Source organism: Procambarus clarkii, chromosome 53, assembly GCF_040958095.1.
Source record: "Procambarus clarkii isolate CNS0578487 chromosome 53, FALCON_Pclarkii_2.0, whole genome shotgun sequence".
Lineage (NCBI taxonomy): Eukaryota > Metazoa > Arthropoda > Malacostraca > Decapoda > Cambaridae > Procambarus > Procambarus clarkii.
In genome coordinates, this window is record NC_091202.1 from 12,867,258 (window position 1) to 12,883,568 (window position 16,311).

The window sequence follows — 16,311 nt, forward strand, 5'->3', positions numbered from 1 at the left end:
ATGATTAGGAGCTAGCTCCCCAGTCTCCCAATCATCCCAGCTCAGCTCATCCCAGCCCTCGCTAATACCTGCACTACTGCCCCCATAGAGTGACACGACTCGAGTTATCTGGGCATACGGGCGCGAGGACCCACCTGACATAGGGAGAGTGGCGATGCATGGCCACAGAGGGACCAAGAGCTTGTACCTGCAGGAGCCAAGGTTCTTGCTCCCAGACTTCGGCGACGATGTCTCCGTCTGGAATTTACACGCAATTAATGTAAGTTTTTTTTCTTCCCTAATTTTACCTGAACGATCGAGCTTCAACTCTTGGTCTCAGCTTTTTCCTTATATCCCTCTTATTAAATTAACATAAATCTTGCTGCAGCTGTGCCGAATTATATGTTGTGTAGATTATAAACCTGACTGTGGTTCCGTCCCTAGGTGAGTCTACCAGACGACTCGGACTCACTGTACTGGTGCAAGCTCTTCAGAGTTCCTCCTTTGCGGCGCAAGACTCACGTTATTGGGGTAAGTAGGTGGTGAGTGAGGTGCATTTACCAGTCAGTATCTCGTCATAATTCTATGGTTATAATTGGTGTCAAATCCTATTTTCCTGTGATTCCAGGAGCCTTTTTCTTGTGGGATCTTACATCTCTGTAAGTAGCACAGGTAGTTAAAAGTCTCCTGTCGATTTAAGTTCTTGTATATTGGTACTACATAAGCCATTTTCTAACTACCTGGTAATTCTCAATAACTCCAGGGAGAAAAAGTGTATCTTGGTGAGAAATTTGCCACTGGGTAACCCTATAGACGCGTGCTTTAACCCATTAACCATGATAAGGCGCGCGTTTGGGGTTACCCAGGACGCTGGTTTGATCCACATCCCAGTCGAAAGGTTTCAGACATAGTAAGTCTGTGATTTTTTTCCATCTGTACTTTCATTTTATTGTTTAATGAAACTAAGCGTTTTTCATTATTTTTAGTTTTCGAAACTTATTTATTTTTTCGTTGTCATGTAGGTCTTTACCATCTGGGGTAAAAGTCAACCGTCAGAAATGGTTTAGGTTAAATAACATAAGCCTTGGGAGAAAATAATTTATCCTGCCAGAACTTCCTTCCTTCACACTGTGACTGACTTTTGACTATTAGGTATTCCTTGCGACTCGAATGTGTACATACCCAATTGCTTTTTTTTTTGCTTTTGGACAATCATAGCGTTGTTTGAAAAACTTACATACTATGTACCTTCATTTAAACCTTCTTGATTTTGTTTTTGCAAAATTAATTGTATAACTTATTCCACTAGTTCAGTTCCAGTATTAAAGTGGAGTCGATGCTTCCACATCGTCCTACCTTGTGGGCAGACATCAATCTCACACAGGTGATCAGACGAGGCATACTCAAATCACGTCTCGACAGCTGCGTTGAAAGGACTATCATAAGTGATGATCAGTTTCATCCAGAAAGCTATGCACTGAGTAGATACTAGTTTGGAAATAGGGTGGTTGATCAATGGAACTAATTACCTGGTAACATAGATGTGGGATAACTTAATTATTTCAAGCGTAGGTTTGACTATGAAAGTGTGGTGGAAGCAAATAGCAACTGCGTCGTATGGGCCAATAGCAGCCGCTTCATTAACACCCTAATGAAACATCTTTTCCCTTCCTTCCCTTCCTCACCTGACCCCACAGTACGAGCCAGTGATTGAAGCCAGGAACCTAGAACACGTCCACCACATCCTTATCTACGAGTGCCACCTGGAGGATGCCTCCAGGCATTACGAGAAGTGGCTGCGGGTGAAGGGGTCTCAGTGCTACACCCCCAATATGCCCCTCTCCTGGCTTCACTGTACTGTACCAGTTGTAGCCTGGGCTGTTGGATCTGAGGGTAGGTGGTCTTGAGGAGTCTGAGGGTAGGTGACCCGTGATGGGTCTGAGGGTAGGAGGTACGTGATGGGTCTGGGGGTAGGTGGTCCGTGATGGGTCTGAGGGTAGGTGGTACGTGATGGGTCTGGGGGTAGGTGGTACGTGATGGGTCTGGGGGTAGGTGGCCCGTGATGGGTCTGAGGGTAGGTGATCCGTGATGGGTCTGGGGGTAGGTGGTACGTGATGGGTCTGGGGGTAGGTGGCCCGTGATGGGTCTGGGGGTAGGTGGTACGTGATGGGTCTGGGGGTAGGTGGTACGTGATGGGTTTGGGGGTAGGTGGCCCGTGATGGGTCTGAGGGTAGGTGGCTCGTGATGGGTTTGGGGGTAGGTGGTCCGTGATGGGTCTGAGGGTAGGAGGTACGTGATGGGTCTGGGTGTAGGTGGCCCTTGATGAGTCTGAGGGTAGGTGACCCGTGATGGGTCTGAGGGTAGGAGGTACGTGATGGGTCTGGGGGTAGGTGGCCCGTGATGGGTCTGAGGGTAGGTGGCTCGTGATGGGTCTAAGGGTAGGTGGCTCGTGATGGGTCTGAGGGTAGGTGATCCGTGATGGGTCTGGGGGTAGGTGGCTCGTGATGGGTCTGAGGGTAGGTGGCCTGTGATGGGTCTGAGGGTAGGTGGCTCGTGATGGGTCTGAGGGTAGGTGGCTCGTGATGGGTTTGGGGGTAGGTGGCCCGTGATGGGTCTAAGGGTAGGTGGCTGTGATGGGGTCTGAGGGTAGGTGGCCGTGATGGGTCTGAGGGTAGATGGCCCGTGATGGGTCTGAGGGTAGGTGGCCGTGATGGGTCTGAGGGTAGGTGGCCCGTTATGGGGTCTGAGGGTAGGTGGCCCTTGAAGGTTCTGAGGGTAGGTGACCCGTGATGGGTCTGAGGGTAGGTGGTACGTGTTGGGTCTGGGGGTAGGTGGCCCGTGATGGGTCTGGGGGTAGGTGGCCCGTGATGGGTCTGAGGGTAGGTGGCCGTGATGGGGCCTGAGGGTAGGTGGCACCTGATGGGGCCTAAGGGTAGGTGGCCCGTGATGGGTCTGAGGGTAGGTGGCCGTGATGGGTCTCAGGGTAGGTGGCCGTGATGGGTCTGAGGGTAGGAGGCCCGTGATGGGTCTGAGGGTAGGTGGCCCGTGATGGGGTCTGAGGGTAGGTGGCCCGTGATGGGGTCTGAGGGTAGGTGGCACCTGATGGGGCCTAAGGGTAGGTGGCCCGTGATGGGTCTGAGGGTAGGTGGCCGTGATGGGTCTCAGGGTAGGTGGCCGTGATGGGTCTGAGGGTAGGAGGCCCGTGATGGGTTTGAGGGTAGGTGACCGTGATGAGTCTGTGGGTACGTGGTCCGTGATGGGTCTGAGGGTAGGTGGTCGTGATGGGTCTGTGGGTACGTGGCCCGTGATGGAGTCTGATAGTAGGTGGGCCGTTATGGGGTCTAAGGGTAGGTGACCGTGAGTGTGTCTGTGAGTAGGTGGCTCGTGATGGGTCTGTTGGTAGTTGGCCGTGGCGTGTCTGGGGGGTAGGTGGCCGTGATGGGTCTGAGGGTAGGTGGTCCGTGATGGGTCTGAGGGTACGTGGTCCGTGATGGGTCTGAGGGTAGGTGGTCCGTGATGGGGTCTGAGGGGTGTGCTTTGCGACTATAATTTTTGGGTTATTGATAATGTTTGAGATAAACTTCTGGGTGGATGATATTAATATGACTGAGACTTTGTTAACCTGGCAATTAAAGTGGCAGATGTGATGAACCAAATATAAATTATTGTTTAACTACAAACATTTCGGGTGAATTGTGTCTTTAGGATGTTTCTTATGGTAATTTTTGGTTTAAACTTAAGGTGGAACGGAATATAGATGACAAGGATTTTATTTTAATAGGTTTTACTCCTAGGTGTTATAATTCTATACCGAAGTTGAAAAGGCATTGACTGTTTGAGGTGGTGGTTTGGAAATGAAGAGCCTGATAAAGGAACCCAAGTTATGGACAACTGGGGTGACAGCTTAAGTTATAGCGAGCATCGGTGGGATTAAAAATGTGTGGTAGACCCTAAATAATGTGAAGTTATATGAAACACAAATGGTTAGAAGCTTAGATGATGAATAAGTTGACTATTTGATAGCATAACCATTGGAAATTTAAGTGGTTTAGAACTTACTCGTCGTATTAAATCGAATTTAATTAGAATGGTGAAAACTTTGATTATTTATTAATCTAAACGATAAAGAACAGAGCAACAAACTTGACATGTTACTTGGGGTGATGTATCGCTATCAGCGATAGTAAACTTTATCCTGAGGAATATGACTTTCATTATATTCCTAAACTGTTTCTATTTTCTCCTTCCTTGCAGGAGAGATGTGGCCTGATCACGTGGGCTACTCACTTGGAGAGGAGCATGGCGGAACGGATTATTTTATGATGGAGATCCATTACGACAACCCCAAACTTAAGAAAGGTAGGTAGGCCTAGGCGCTTGCTTGAGGGTTTTGTGAGTTTAGAGAGAAATGTGTAACATTTACCATTGTAGGGAACTGACGGAAGAATGAAGGAGCGAACTTATTAGCATCTTCCATGCGAGGGATCGGGGCGTGTCTGGGTTGGAGGAGGAGATTGTGAGATTAAGGAACGCAAGTCAGTGTAAGAATGGATTAAAGATTGTTGGAGAATATTCAGAACATGGCCGAGGGAGAGCTAATGAAGCAACAAACTGTACCATTAAAATTAGGTACTCATAAACCCCAAAGTCAAAGATGTGATCATTGAAATTTGTCCAGTTTAAGGTACAAAACTACAGTTCACGGGGATGGTCAGTGGGGCGCCTCTATTCTGACGTACATCAGCGTTCTGTTACCTCTGATTATAACTCGTATTACTTTAATTATTAGGAGTAGTGGACGGGTCTGGCATTCGACTCTACCACACGGAGAAGCTGCGTCAGTACGACTCCGGGGTCATCACGTTGGGTCATACCGTCTTTCCCACCCACATCATTCCTCCAGGACAACACTGGAAAACAATTGGTCACTGCTTCAGCGAATGCACCAGAGAGGTGAAGAGTTTTTTTATAAACAATTTCTAATGATAGAAATGAATTGAATTTCTATTACAATTATTATTATTTTTTTTATTATTAGTATTTTTGGCATTACCCAACGGCAAAACATGTTAGCACTTCCATCGTGATGCGCAGACTTTATTGGCCTTTAACTTAACTGTGATTTACCAATCTCTAGTCTGCTCTGAGAGTATTTCAACAAAACGACATGAAACTAAATCTAACGACCTCTGGTTGCAAGTCGTACCGGAGGATTGTCATACCCGTTAAGAAACGGGGAAAAATATTCGACAGTCGTCTTAGGCATGCTTATCGTAGGGAACAGCGACCTATTCCTAGCTGAAAGTCTTCCTGGTCTCGTGCTCGTGTTTAAACTAAGAGCCTTGCTTACGGTGCGGGCACTAGGCCTGTTCCTATGACGTCAGAGGCCTAGTGGCTCTGACGTATGTCTTCAGGTTGAGGGATGATTCATATAATGCTTAACAAAGTTAGCTCCGTCATTCCTAATATATCTTGCCTCAGTTTATTTACCTTTCGTAACTTGACCTAACCTTAACGAACCCTACCCTATCTTATGTTACCCATCATTATCTCGCCTAACAGTGCATAATCAAATGAGGCCTACCCAAGGCAGCTTGGCCCAACAAAGCAGTAAATGTTTTAACATTTGACTGTTCACCCAATTATTTATTGGGGAAATATAAGATATGTGATGGAATTTTAACGTAGACGTTCATTTACTAATATCGATTATGAGCAGGACAGATAGTGTGCACAGTTTATTTTTTTTTAAAGTTTGTAAATTAAAAATAAGATAAGCCAAGGAGGAGGAAGACTTAGTTAAGTGGTGGGATGCAAATGGGACAAAGAAAGGACTGAGGAAGACGGGGAAGAAAAGGGGGGATGATGATGAGAGATGGAGTAGGAAAAACTAATAGCAAATTAGTGGTAGATCTGGAAGGAATATTATACAATAGACATTTCGAAATTTCTCAAATTAACCCTATCGCTTCAAAACTGCGCTTGTGGTGGTGCTGCTGTCTGTGCTGGTGGTGGTGGTGGTGGTGGTGATGCAGAGAGTGCCTGAAGGAGGGTTGAAGGTGTTCCAGGGGATGCTGCACGCTCATCTCCTGGGTAGAGACATCACCCTCAGACACATCCGCAACGGACGGGAACTGCCAGTCACTCTTAAGGGCAAGTTTTTTTAATGTATGTGTACGTGGCAACTAATGTCAACGATTTGTGTGAGTGTTGTAATGACTTGTTTTATTTTAATGTTTTGAAATGTGTGAAGATCGCTTCTCCTTTAATCATTATTTGCAACATCAAAATGTCCCCATTGAGTGTGGAAGGGGAGGGGGGTCTGGAAAAGGTATATTTTCAAATTTATCTTTGGGGAAATCTCAAAAGTTATGTCCTCTTTAAGTATACAGGACGTAATAGTTAAAATTTGTATATAGGAGGTAAATGTTTTATACTGGTAGTAATTGCCTGGGAGAGGGAAAAGAGTAGTGTAGGAAACGACCTTTAAACCCACTGGTACTCATTCATTCACCAGAACTGTTAATCATTGAAACAGTCATAAAGACAACACTCCAGTGAATCATCAGACCTCTGGTGCTGACGCTTGCCCTGCCTCCCGCAGATAAGTTTTACGACTTCAACTATCAGCAGAGCAGAGTACTCAAGGACGAAATGACGATCCTCAAGGGAGACTCCTTTATCGTAGAATGTGGCTACGACTCTACCAAGACAACTGTTCCAACCTTTGTAAGTATAGGCAGGTCTGAGAGTGGCCAGGTCACCATGTAGCAGGACTGCTAGCATTCTCATTCTTTCACTCCTATTAACCTGAACCCATCCTCAGATCAAATTCATTTCCATGAGAAACCACTTGGATAATTATCTAGATATTTGTGATGGCCTGAAAGCATGATAAGGTTCCTGCTAAAGTCTTAAATGTAAAGTGGCAAGTGAACCTTTGTCCTAAACAGATTATTCTCACGTTCTTACTTTATTGTAATATAAATCGTTGGATTAAAATATAAAAGTGCTAAACAGTTTTCTTTTAAGAATTCCGTTTTCTGTAAACGGAGTGTGCAGGCATACTGAAATAATTTTCAAAATCAATATTTTAAAATTCCATTTCGTCAATAATACACCATATTAACGTAACCAATGACCTGACACAACCATAGATAGATTAGATAATAGCACAAATTATATATTGCTCTTAATTCATTCCCTTTATGCGGATCCCTTACCTAAGGACATGTGCAGGTTAATCAACCTGTTTTGTAAAATCATTCTCATGCCCATTTCGTTGCCACAGGGCGGGTTGAACACGCGTAGGTTTGACTATGAATGTGTGGTAGAAGCAAATAGCAGCTGCGTTGTATAGGCCAATAGCAGCCGCTTCATTAACACACTAATGAAACATCTTTTCCCGTCCTTCCCCTCACCTGACCCCACAGTACGAGCCAGTGATTGAAGTCAGGAACCTGGAACACGTCCACCACATCCTTGTCTACGAGTGCCACCTGGAGGATGAAACCTAACCTTGACCTGACACAACCATAGATAGAGTAGCTAATAGCACAAATTATATATTGCTCTCAATTCATTCCCCTTGTGTGGATCCCCTACCTGAGGACATGTGCAGATTAATCAACCTGTTTTGTAAAATCATTCTCATGCCCATTTCGTTGCCACAGGGCGGGTTGAACACGCGGGAGGAGATGTGCCTGGTGTTTCTCTTCTACTATCCCAAGGCCGCTTTTGACAAATGCAAGTCATCGCCCGAGCCTGTAAATCTCCTGAGGACTCTCGGCGTTAATGAAATCTTTGAAAACAGGTCAGGTGATGGTAGAAAACTGAAGACCTTCACATGGCGGTCTTGGTTTTTTCTAATTGAAGACCTTTTAGTTAACATTAAAACTGATGATATATTTAAAATCTTAATATCTCCTTAGAGAAAATTATATGGAGTAATAATTCAGAGGTTCAAACCGCAAACCTGTGTACTCCCAGCCGCATGCCTTGTCCCACTTCAAATCTCCTCATTTCTTAAATTGATTGCTATATTTCCTTGTGTAATATGTTTGTCATACACTTCCATCCATTGCTATTTCTCTTGTCACCCTTTGCTCTTGATATTTTTAGTGAATGTAAATTTATATAATCTACAAAATGAAGTCGCAGGGTGATGTTCGAGGTAATCTTTGGAGGAGTGTGACTTGGGAGTGAAAATCTGGGGCGACTTGGAATGGAAACCCCCAATTCTCTCGCATTGTTTCAAAAATTTCCTTTTAATATATATTTATATTAGAGACACTTGATTTCTGGTTTTAAATTTATCATAGTATTTCTTGGTCATAATTTGAAACTTTGTTGAACCTCTATCCTCAGACACACTTGTATACAACTTGTGCAGAAGTAGTTCTGGGTATTCTTTTAAGCACTGTTCCTCCAGTTTGCAGTTGGTCACTTCCTTGTGGCTCTTAATCAGTTACCTTCAACTGTTTGGCTGTTTCGAGCGAAGATTCCAAACGTTAAAACGGGTATCAAACCTAATTCAATACTACTATACTAATGCTCAGTTAGTCTTCACCTCCGCCTTAGAGGTCTTAACTAAGCCACTTCCCCCACAGAGAGATGGTAAATATTCCCCAGAGGCCTAAATACATGTTCACGACATGTAATAAATACATCCCCAACCTATTTAAAAGAATTACGAAACAACTTTCGACTTGACGACAATCGACTTGAGAATGGTCCAAGACGGAACGAAACGTCGTCGTCCCTTCAACTTCTAGTGTGTGGTCTGGTCAACGAAACGACTTAAAAGTTGAAGTTTTAAAATCTACAAAAACTTGTCTAATGTTAATTGGTATTAGTATATTAGTATGGTCAGCACTGTAATCTGAGCAGACAATGTGATGTTTTGTTCGAATTCGCTATGGCTATAGACCCATGTAGTAGGTTATTGAGGCTGATCAGCTACCAGAATATTAAGCTTGTAAAGTTTATGACAAACCTTTAAAGTATTCACTCGATTTCTACATAATATATTATATTCAATGGACCTCCTGACCTTTTGAACACACTATATGACTATTTGATTGAATTATGCATATTGGAAGACATCCTAACCATTTATTAATTTGTTAATCCGTATTATAGTTTTGTTTCGTTTTTAAGCTGCATCTCTTATAAACTCATTCCTGTTTTGTGTGGTTAAATTTCAAATTCGTAAATTGAAACATGTATAAAATCTGTTGTAGCAGTTTGTAACATCCTGAAATATTTATGTGCTACAATTTAGATCTATTGGCTTTTGTATGATACTTTAAAGTGTGGCAGTGGATACGAGCAGCATTCTCTCTGTAAAAAAGATATAACTTAATTACTTGGATTAGGCAGAATTTTGTATTTTGCCAATAAAGATGTTAATACTCCCTAAGTGTTTAATTAAGAGGGCATGAAACCATTAACTTGTCAATCCATTATATTAATAGTAGTTTGTTTTTATTTCCAGGAAGTTGCTCGACGTTAACGAGTAAGTAATTTGACTTTATCTTACCATCAGTAAAATACCGTGACACTATGTAGATAGCTTTAATCACTGTAGTAATATCTGCAATTAGTTCTTCAGGGTTTTAACGAATATTAACACTTAGACATAGGAAAAGTTTTGTATCCCTCCCCTCTCTAATTGCAAAGACCTATTCCTCCAATAGTTTGTCATCAAAGCTAGTTTATATGTTCTAAACATAATGCATTAAAGTTCAAGTGTGTAACACCCTTACTATAGCTGGTTTGAATATACCACCTGATATTTTACCCCAGTTTTAAGACTGTTAAACCCCATTTCCATGCTGGTTTAGTCCCAATGTTGTACTAAGTTTGATCTTTGTGCTAATAAAACTTCAGTTTAATAGGAATTTTGCACCAATTCTACAACAGTTTTGAACTTATTTCGCACCCAATGTACTCATGTGTTTAATAATTTTAATTGTGTTCTTCACTGTTTTATATATGTTCTGTTAACTATTTACTTTTAATAATTTAAGTTTTGACTGTCAAGAGTAGTTTATCTTCAAGCAGTTCTTGAATAAATCAAGATTTAAGTATTAGGTTATTAAAGATACTTGTGTGTGTGTGTGTGCGTGTGTGTGTGTGCGTGTACTCACCTAGTTGTACTCACCTAGTTGTGTTTGCGGGGGTTGAGCTCTGGCTCTTTGGTCCCGCCTCTCAACCGCCAATCAACAGGTGTACAGATTCCTGAGCCTATTGAGCTCTATCATATCTACTTGAAACTGGGTATGGAGTCAGCCTCCACCACATCACCCCCTAATGCATTCCATTTGTCAACCACTCTGACACTAAAAAAGTTCTTTCTAATATCTCTGTGGCTCATTTGGGCACTCAGTTTCCACCTGTGTCCCCTGGTGCGTGTTGCCCTTGTGTTAAATAGACTGTCTTTATCTACCCTATCAATTCCCTTCAGAATCTTGAATGTGGTGATCATGTCCCCCCTAACTCTTCTGTCTTCCAGCGAAGTGAGGTTTAATTCCCGTAGTCTCTCCTCGTAGCTCATACCTCTCAGCTCGGGTACTAGTCTGGTGGCAAACCTTTGAACCTTTTCCAGTTTAGTCTTATCCTTGACTAGATATGGACTCCATGCTGGGGCTGCATACTCCAGGATTGGCCTGACATATGTGGTATACAAGGTTCTGAATGATTCTTTACACAAGTTTCTGAATGCCGTTCGTATGTTGGCCAGCCTGGCATATGCCGCTGATGTTATCCGCTTGATATGTGCTGCAGGAGACAGGTCTGGCGTGATATCAACCCCCAAGCCTTTTTCCTTCTCTGACTCCTGAAGAATTTCCTCTCCCAGATGATACCTTGTATCTGGCCTCCTGCTCCCTACACCTATCTTCATTACATTACATTTGGTTGGGTTAAACTCTAACAACCATTTGTTTGACCATTTCTTCAGCTTGTCTAGGTCTTCTTGAAGCCTCAAACAGTCCTCTTCTGTTTTAATCCTTCTCATAATTTTAGCATCGTCCGCAAAAATTGAGAGAAATGAATCGATACCCACCGGGAGATCATTTACATATATCAGAAACAAGATAGGACCGAGTACAGAGCTTTGTGGGACTCCACTGGTGACTTCACGCCAATCGGAGGTCTCACCCCTCACCGTAACTCTCTGCTTCCTATTGCTTAGATACTCCCTTATCCACTGGAGCACCTTACCAGCTACACCTGCCTGTCTCTCCAGCTTATGTACCAGCCTCTTATGCGGTACTGTGTCAAAGGCTTTCCGACAATCCAAGAAAATGCAGTCCGCCCAGCCCTCTCTTTCTTGCTTAATCTTTCCCCCTCCCCGCTCAGCTCGTTGTCGCCGTGTGGGGGCTTCGTGGGCGGCTGCTGGAGTGTGATGCTCCTTAGGACAGTCCTCTGTCCTTTTCTAGCCTTGTGCTCCTGCTGCCGTCCTCTCCAATTCTGCTGGGCACCTTTTCCTTTTCCTTCTGTTTCGTTTTTCTCCCCCCTCTTCTCCTATCTGCTTGCCGTTTCCTGCCGACCTTTTGCTCGTTCTGGTTCTTCCATGGACTTCTTCTATTTTGACGCCCGGGTGCTTGAGGAGGCATACTCATGCACCCGTAGAACTGCAGTACCCGACGTCGAGAGCGAGGGGAACCTTTTATTGTCAATCCCCACTTCGTCACTGAACCCGATCTCGACGGACTGTCGGTTTCTTAAGGTGGCGTTTGTGGGGCGTATACTCACGACGCACCCCTAGGAGGCCCCAACAAGATCGGCGATAGCTTCTTGTTGGGTGTCCTGCCTCTAATTGTGGCTCCATGGTGGGTGTGGGGGCACATTCGTGAGTGAATTCTTAATTTCGTCAAGATGATAACCCCTGTTTCGGCTGCTTCTGGCTTACCTTTTCAGGCTCGTGGGGTGGGCGACCAAGCCCCCGAGTCGGTCCGTATTGGAAGACCGGGCTCTGTAGCCTCCGCTGCATTGGGCCCCGACCTTGCTCCTCCTTTGGCCTCTCTGACTCCTTCCCCTGGCTCCCCTCCCTCCTCTGTGGTTGGGTCGAGCCCCAAGCCCCCAGTGGTGACTACCTCGTCCCCTGGCGCGGCTCCTTCTCTAGTTGTAACTACTGCGCCTTTTAACCCCTCTCTCTCTGGGGGTTCTCACCGCCGTCCTCGTCACGGCCGCCCTCGCTCGATTCCTTCCAGTTCTGCTACCTATCAAGCCTTGTTTGGTCCCGCTTCGTGGGCCAAATATTTTGATCTCCTCCCTCTTGATTCTGCGCCTCCTGACGATTTCTCCCTTCATCGACATCTCATTGATTCCGTTGATGCCTCCATTACTTTTAACCCCACTCGTCTCGGTACACGTGTCGTTGCTGCTCCTTCTCAGGATGCTGCTTCCCGCTTGGCTGCCTTATCCTGCCTTGGCGAGACCCCCGTTCGGGTCTCGAAGAACGCTCAATTGAATGCCAGTGTTGGCACTATTTTGCTCCCGCCCCATGTTGCAACCGGTGTTCGGGACCTGCGCGACTGCCACGACGATATTCGCCATATCCTCGCTGCCCAGGGCCATTCTATTCTCCAGGTGGACACGTTTACTCGTCCCCCTCGTGGTAGTCGCCGTCAACCCCTCCGGGTTGTGAAGATTACCTTTGATGGTAGGACCCTTCCACCCTCTGTCATTCTTGCTGGTGTCAGGTGCTCTGTCCAGGAGTACATTCCTTCTCCTCGGCTCTGCAACAAGTGCTGGAGGTTTGGGCATGGTGCCCTCCGCTGCTCCGGGACTGTCTCTCTCTGTCCTTTGTGTGGTGGCGAAGGTCACTCTAAGTCGGAGTGCACTTCTCCCCAGGCTCGTTGCCTCAACTGCGGTGAGGCCCATCCTACCTTCTCCCGTGCGTGTGTCCATTACAAGCTTGAGGCAGCCGTCCTCAACCTGAAGCACCGGGAGCGTTTATCTTTTCCTGAGGCGAGGCGCCAGGTTCGCCGGCTCCCGCCTTATGCTAATATCTCTTATGCTCGCGTGTTGCGCTCTTCCTCTCCTCGTCCTTCCCGCCTTCCTCAGACTCACAACAGTTTCCGGGCCTTGGACCCTGATGCGCCCACTGCCCCCTCCTCTGTTCCTTTGGGTTCTCTCCCGAAGGATCCTCCTCCTGGTCCTCTGTCTGGGGTTCCCCTTCCTTCTACCCGGTCTGTCGTGTCTTCTGTGTCTTCTTCCTCGTCCCCCTCCGATCCTCCTTCCCATCCTCTTCCTCCATCTATTGGCTCTCCCCACCGCCTGTCGGTGCGGGCGGATGTCCATCGCTCTCCTAACGGTCGTCGTGTGTGCTCTCGTTCGGCTTCTCCTGTTGAGACACTGGAATCCGTTGCCCGGTACGTAGTTGCTGGGACACCGGTCTCTTTAAGTCAGAAGCGTAAGCCTGGCTCCTCTCCTTCCTCTTCCCCGGCGGGTAAGAAGGCTTCGCTTTCTTCCTCAGCTCCTCCTTCTGGCTCTGTTGCTCCTTCCCCTCCCGTTTCAGTGCTTGCGCCCCCTGTTCCTGCTATGGAGGTTTCTTTGGCCCCTGCTTCCCTTTCGGTTGCTGCTCTTGCTGGGGTGCGCTCCCCTCTTTCTACTCCCCCTCCTCCTGCTGCTGTCCTTGACGGCTCCTCTCCGTTGTCCCCTCCTCTTCCTCCTCCTCCTCCAGACCCTGCCCGCCCACCTCTGCTCTGTTCTCCCGTTTCCTTCCCTCCGTCTTTGCTCCGTTTACCCATGCCCACTAACCCTGACTTTGCTGACCCTGATCCCGACCCTGATATTCTTTAACGTGCTCTGTTGCTCTTTCGCCTTTGTTTCTTCCTTGTTCTCTGTTTTTGTCCTTTCTCTTCTCGTCGTTGTCCATTCTTCAATGGAACGTTCGAGGTTATTACGCCAATTTCCTCGAACTCCAACTTCTGATTTCGCGGTTTTCGCCCCTTTGTGTCTGTCTCCAGGAGCCAATGCTTGGTGCTCGTCCTGGTCGTTTTCGTGGCTATTCCTTTCTCTCCCCCCCCCCCCCCAGCCATTGCTGGGGCTTCTAATTCTTCTGCTCTTTTGATTCGGGCTGATGTTCCCTTTGTTCCTTTACTTTTTCCTTCGCCTCTCCATTGTTCTGCTGCTCGTATCTTTGTGGGGAAATGGTACACAGTTTGTTCCATTTATCTCCCCCCGAGTGTCCCGCTCTCTCTTCCTGATTTGAAACACCTCCTGGACTCCTTGCCGGAGCCTGTGCTCCTGCTGGGTGACTTCAATTGTCGTCATTCTCTTTGGGGTGACGTTCTGACGAATACCCGGGGTCGCCTCCTTGAGCCGTTTCTCCTCTCTTCTTCCCTGTCTCTTCTGAATTCTGGTGAGCCCACTCATTTGGACTCTCGGACTCGCACCCTTTCTTGTCTTGATCTTTCTCTCTGCTCTTCTTCTCTTTACCTAGATTTCACGTGGCAGGTTCTTGATGACCTCCATGGAAGTGATCATTTCCCCATCTTTGTTTCCTTTTTCTCTTTTCGCCCTTCCCTCTCTTTCCCTAGGTGGCAGTTTGCTAAGGCAGACTGGACCCTATTTACCCTCAGTGCTGCTCTCCCTGACCTCTCCCTTCTGCCTCTCTCTCGCGCTCTCCTCCTTTTTCATGACACTGTCTTCAACGCTGCCCTCCGCTCTATTCCTCGCTCTTCCTCTCGGGGTCCACGGAAGTGCGTTCCCTGGTGGAATGCGGACTGTGCTCGGGCTGTCCGCTGTAAGCGTGCAGCCTGGAAGAGGCACCGCCGTAGGCAGACGACCGATTCTTTTCTTTTCTTTCGGAAAGCGAGTGCGGTGGCCCGTAGGGCCATCCGTACGGCTAAACGTGAATGTTGGTCATCTTATGTCTCAACAATTACGTCCGAGACCCCTCTGGCCCAGATCTGGAAGCGTATCCGCAAGATAGCGGGTAAGTTCGTTCCCGATGTTTCACCGGTCCTTCACCTCCATGATACTCTTGTGGCGGACCCGTTGCAGGTCGCTTCCGAACTGGGTTCCCATTTTTCTTCTGTTAGCTCTGGTCTTCATCTTCCCCAATCTTTCCTTCTTCGTAAACCTGTCCTTGAGTCTCGTCCTTTAGATTTCTGCACTCATCTTCAGCTTCCCTATAATGATCCCTTCTCTCTCTCTGAACTTCGTTCTGCCCTGGCCCTCTGCGGTTCTACGGCGGCGGGCTCCGATGGTATTCATTATGAGATGCTTCGCCATCTCCCTCCGAGCACGTCTCAGTATTTACTGAGTCTGTATAATCGGATCTGGGAGTCGTCGTCAGTCCCTGAGGACTGGCTCGATGCCGTTGTCCTCCCTGTTCGCAAACCGGGGTCTCTGGGTACTTCCCCTACGGACTTTCGCCCTATTGCTCTCACAAGTTGTGTCTGCAAACTCTTTGAACGTATGGTTAACGTTCGTCTGATGTGGTTCCTGGAACACCATCACCTCCTCTCCCCTTCTCAATTTGGTTTCCGCAAGTGCCGCAGCACGACAGATGTCCTGGTGAACTTGGAGGTCTATATTCGTACTGCTTTTGCTGCGAAGACCTCCGTTGTTGCCGTCCTTTTTGACCTAGAAAAGGCTTACGACACCACTTGGCGTTATCATATCCTATCTCAACTTCATTCTTTTGGCCTTCGTGGTCATCTCCCTCTCTTTCTCCGCAGCTTCCTCTCTCGTCGTTCCTTTCGGGTGCGCCTTGGTACCGCTCTCTCTCCCTCTTTTCAGCAATACGAAGGTGTGCCCCAGGGTAGTGTTCTGAGCACTACTCTTTTTCTTGTTGCCCTCAATGGTCTTCTTTCCTCTCTTCCTTCTGGTGTCTTCTCCGCTCTCTATGTCGATGATCTTACCCTTTGTTGTCAGGGTGATGATTCGCCTCTCCTTCAACGCCGGCTTCAACTTGCAATTGATGCCGTGTCGTCTTGGGCCACAGGTCATGGCTTCAAGTTCTCTACTTCTAAGACTTGTGCCATGACTTTTACGCGGAACCGGGTTGTTCTTCGTCCCTCTTTGTCGCTTTATGGTCATCCCCTTGAATACAAAGATTCCGCGAAGCTTTTGGGGTTATTTCTTGACACTCGTTTGTCTTGGTCTCCCCATATCTCTTACCTCCGTGTTGAGTGCTCTAAGGCCCTTACCCTCCTTCGGGTCTTGTCCCATACTTCTTGGGGGGCAGATAGGCGCACTCTCCTTGCTTTACATTCCTCTCTCGTCCTGTCTAAGCTCGATTATGGTTGCCCTGATAACTCGTCTGCTTCTACTTCTACTCTTCGCCGTTTTGATGCTTTGCACCATACTGGG

The 16,311-nt window shown here is 46.7% G+C and overlaps 1 protein-coding gene across 1 annotated transcript in view; it reads left to right on the forward strand.

Annotated features, from left to right (window-relative positions):
* LOC123767224 (DBH-like monooxygenase protein 1) overlaps positions 1-16,311 on the forward strand; it is a 117,406-nt gene that overhangs the window by 32,000 nt on the left and 69,095 nt on the right. The window contains exons 5-13 of the mRNA XM_069304728.1: positions 89-259; positions 424-510; positions 1,677-1,872; positions 4,234-4,338; positions 4,769-4,932; positions 6,015-6,132; positions 6,584-6,708; positions 7,653-7,792; positions 9,476-9,496. Of these exons, the coding sequence (XP_069160829.1) occupies positions 89-259; positions 424-510; positions 1,677-1,872; positions 4,234-4,338; positions 4,769-4,932; positions 6,015-6,132; positions 6,584-6,708; positions 7,653-7,792; positions 9,476-9,496 (1,127 nt within the window). The remainder of the gene's footprint in view (positions 1-88; positions 260-423; positions 511-1,676; positions 1,873-4,233; positions 4,339-4,768; positions 4,933-6,014; positions 6,133-6,583; positions 6,709-7,652; positions 7,793-9,475; positions 9,497-16,311) is intronic.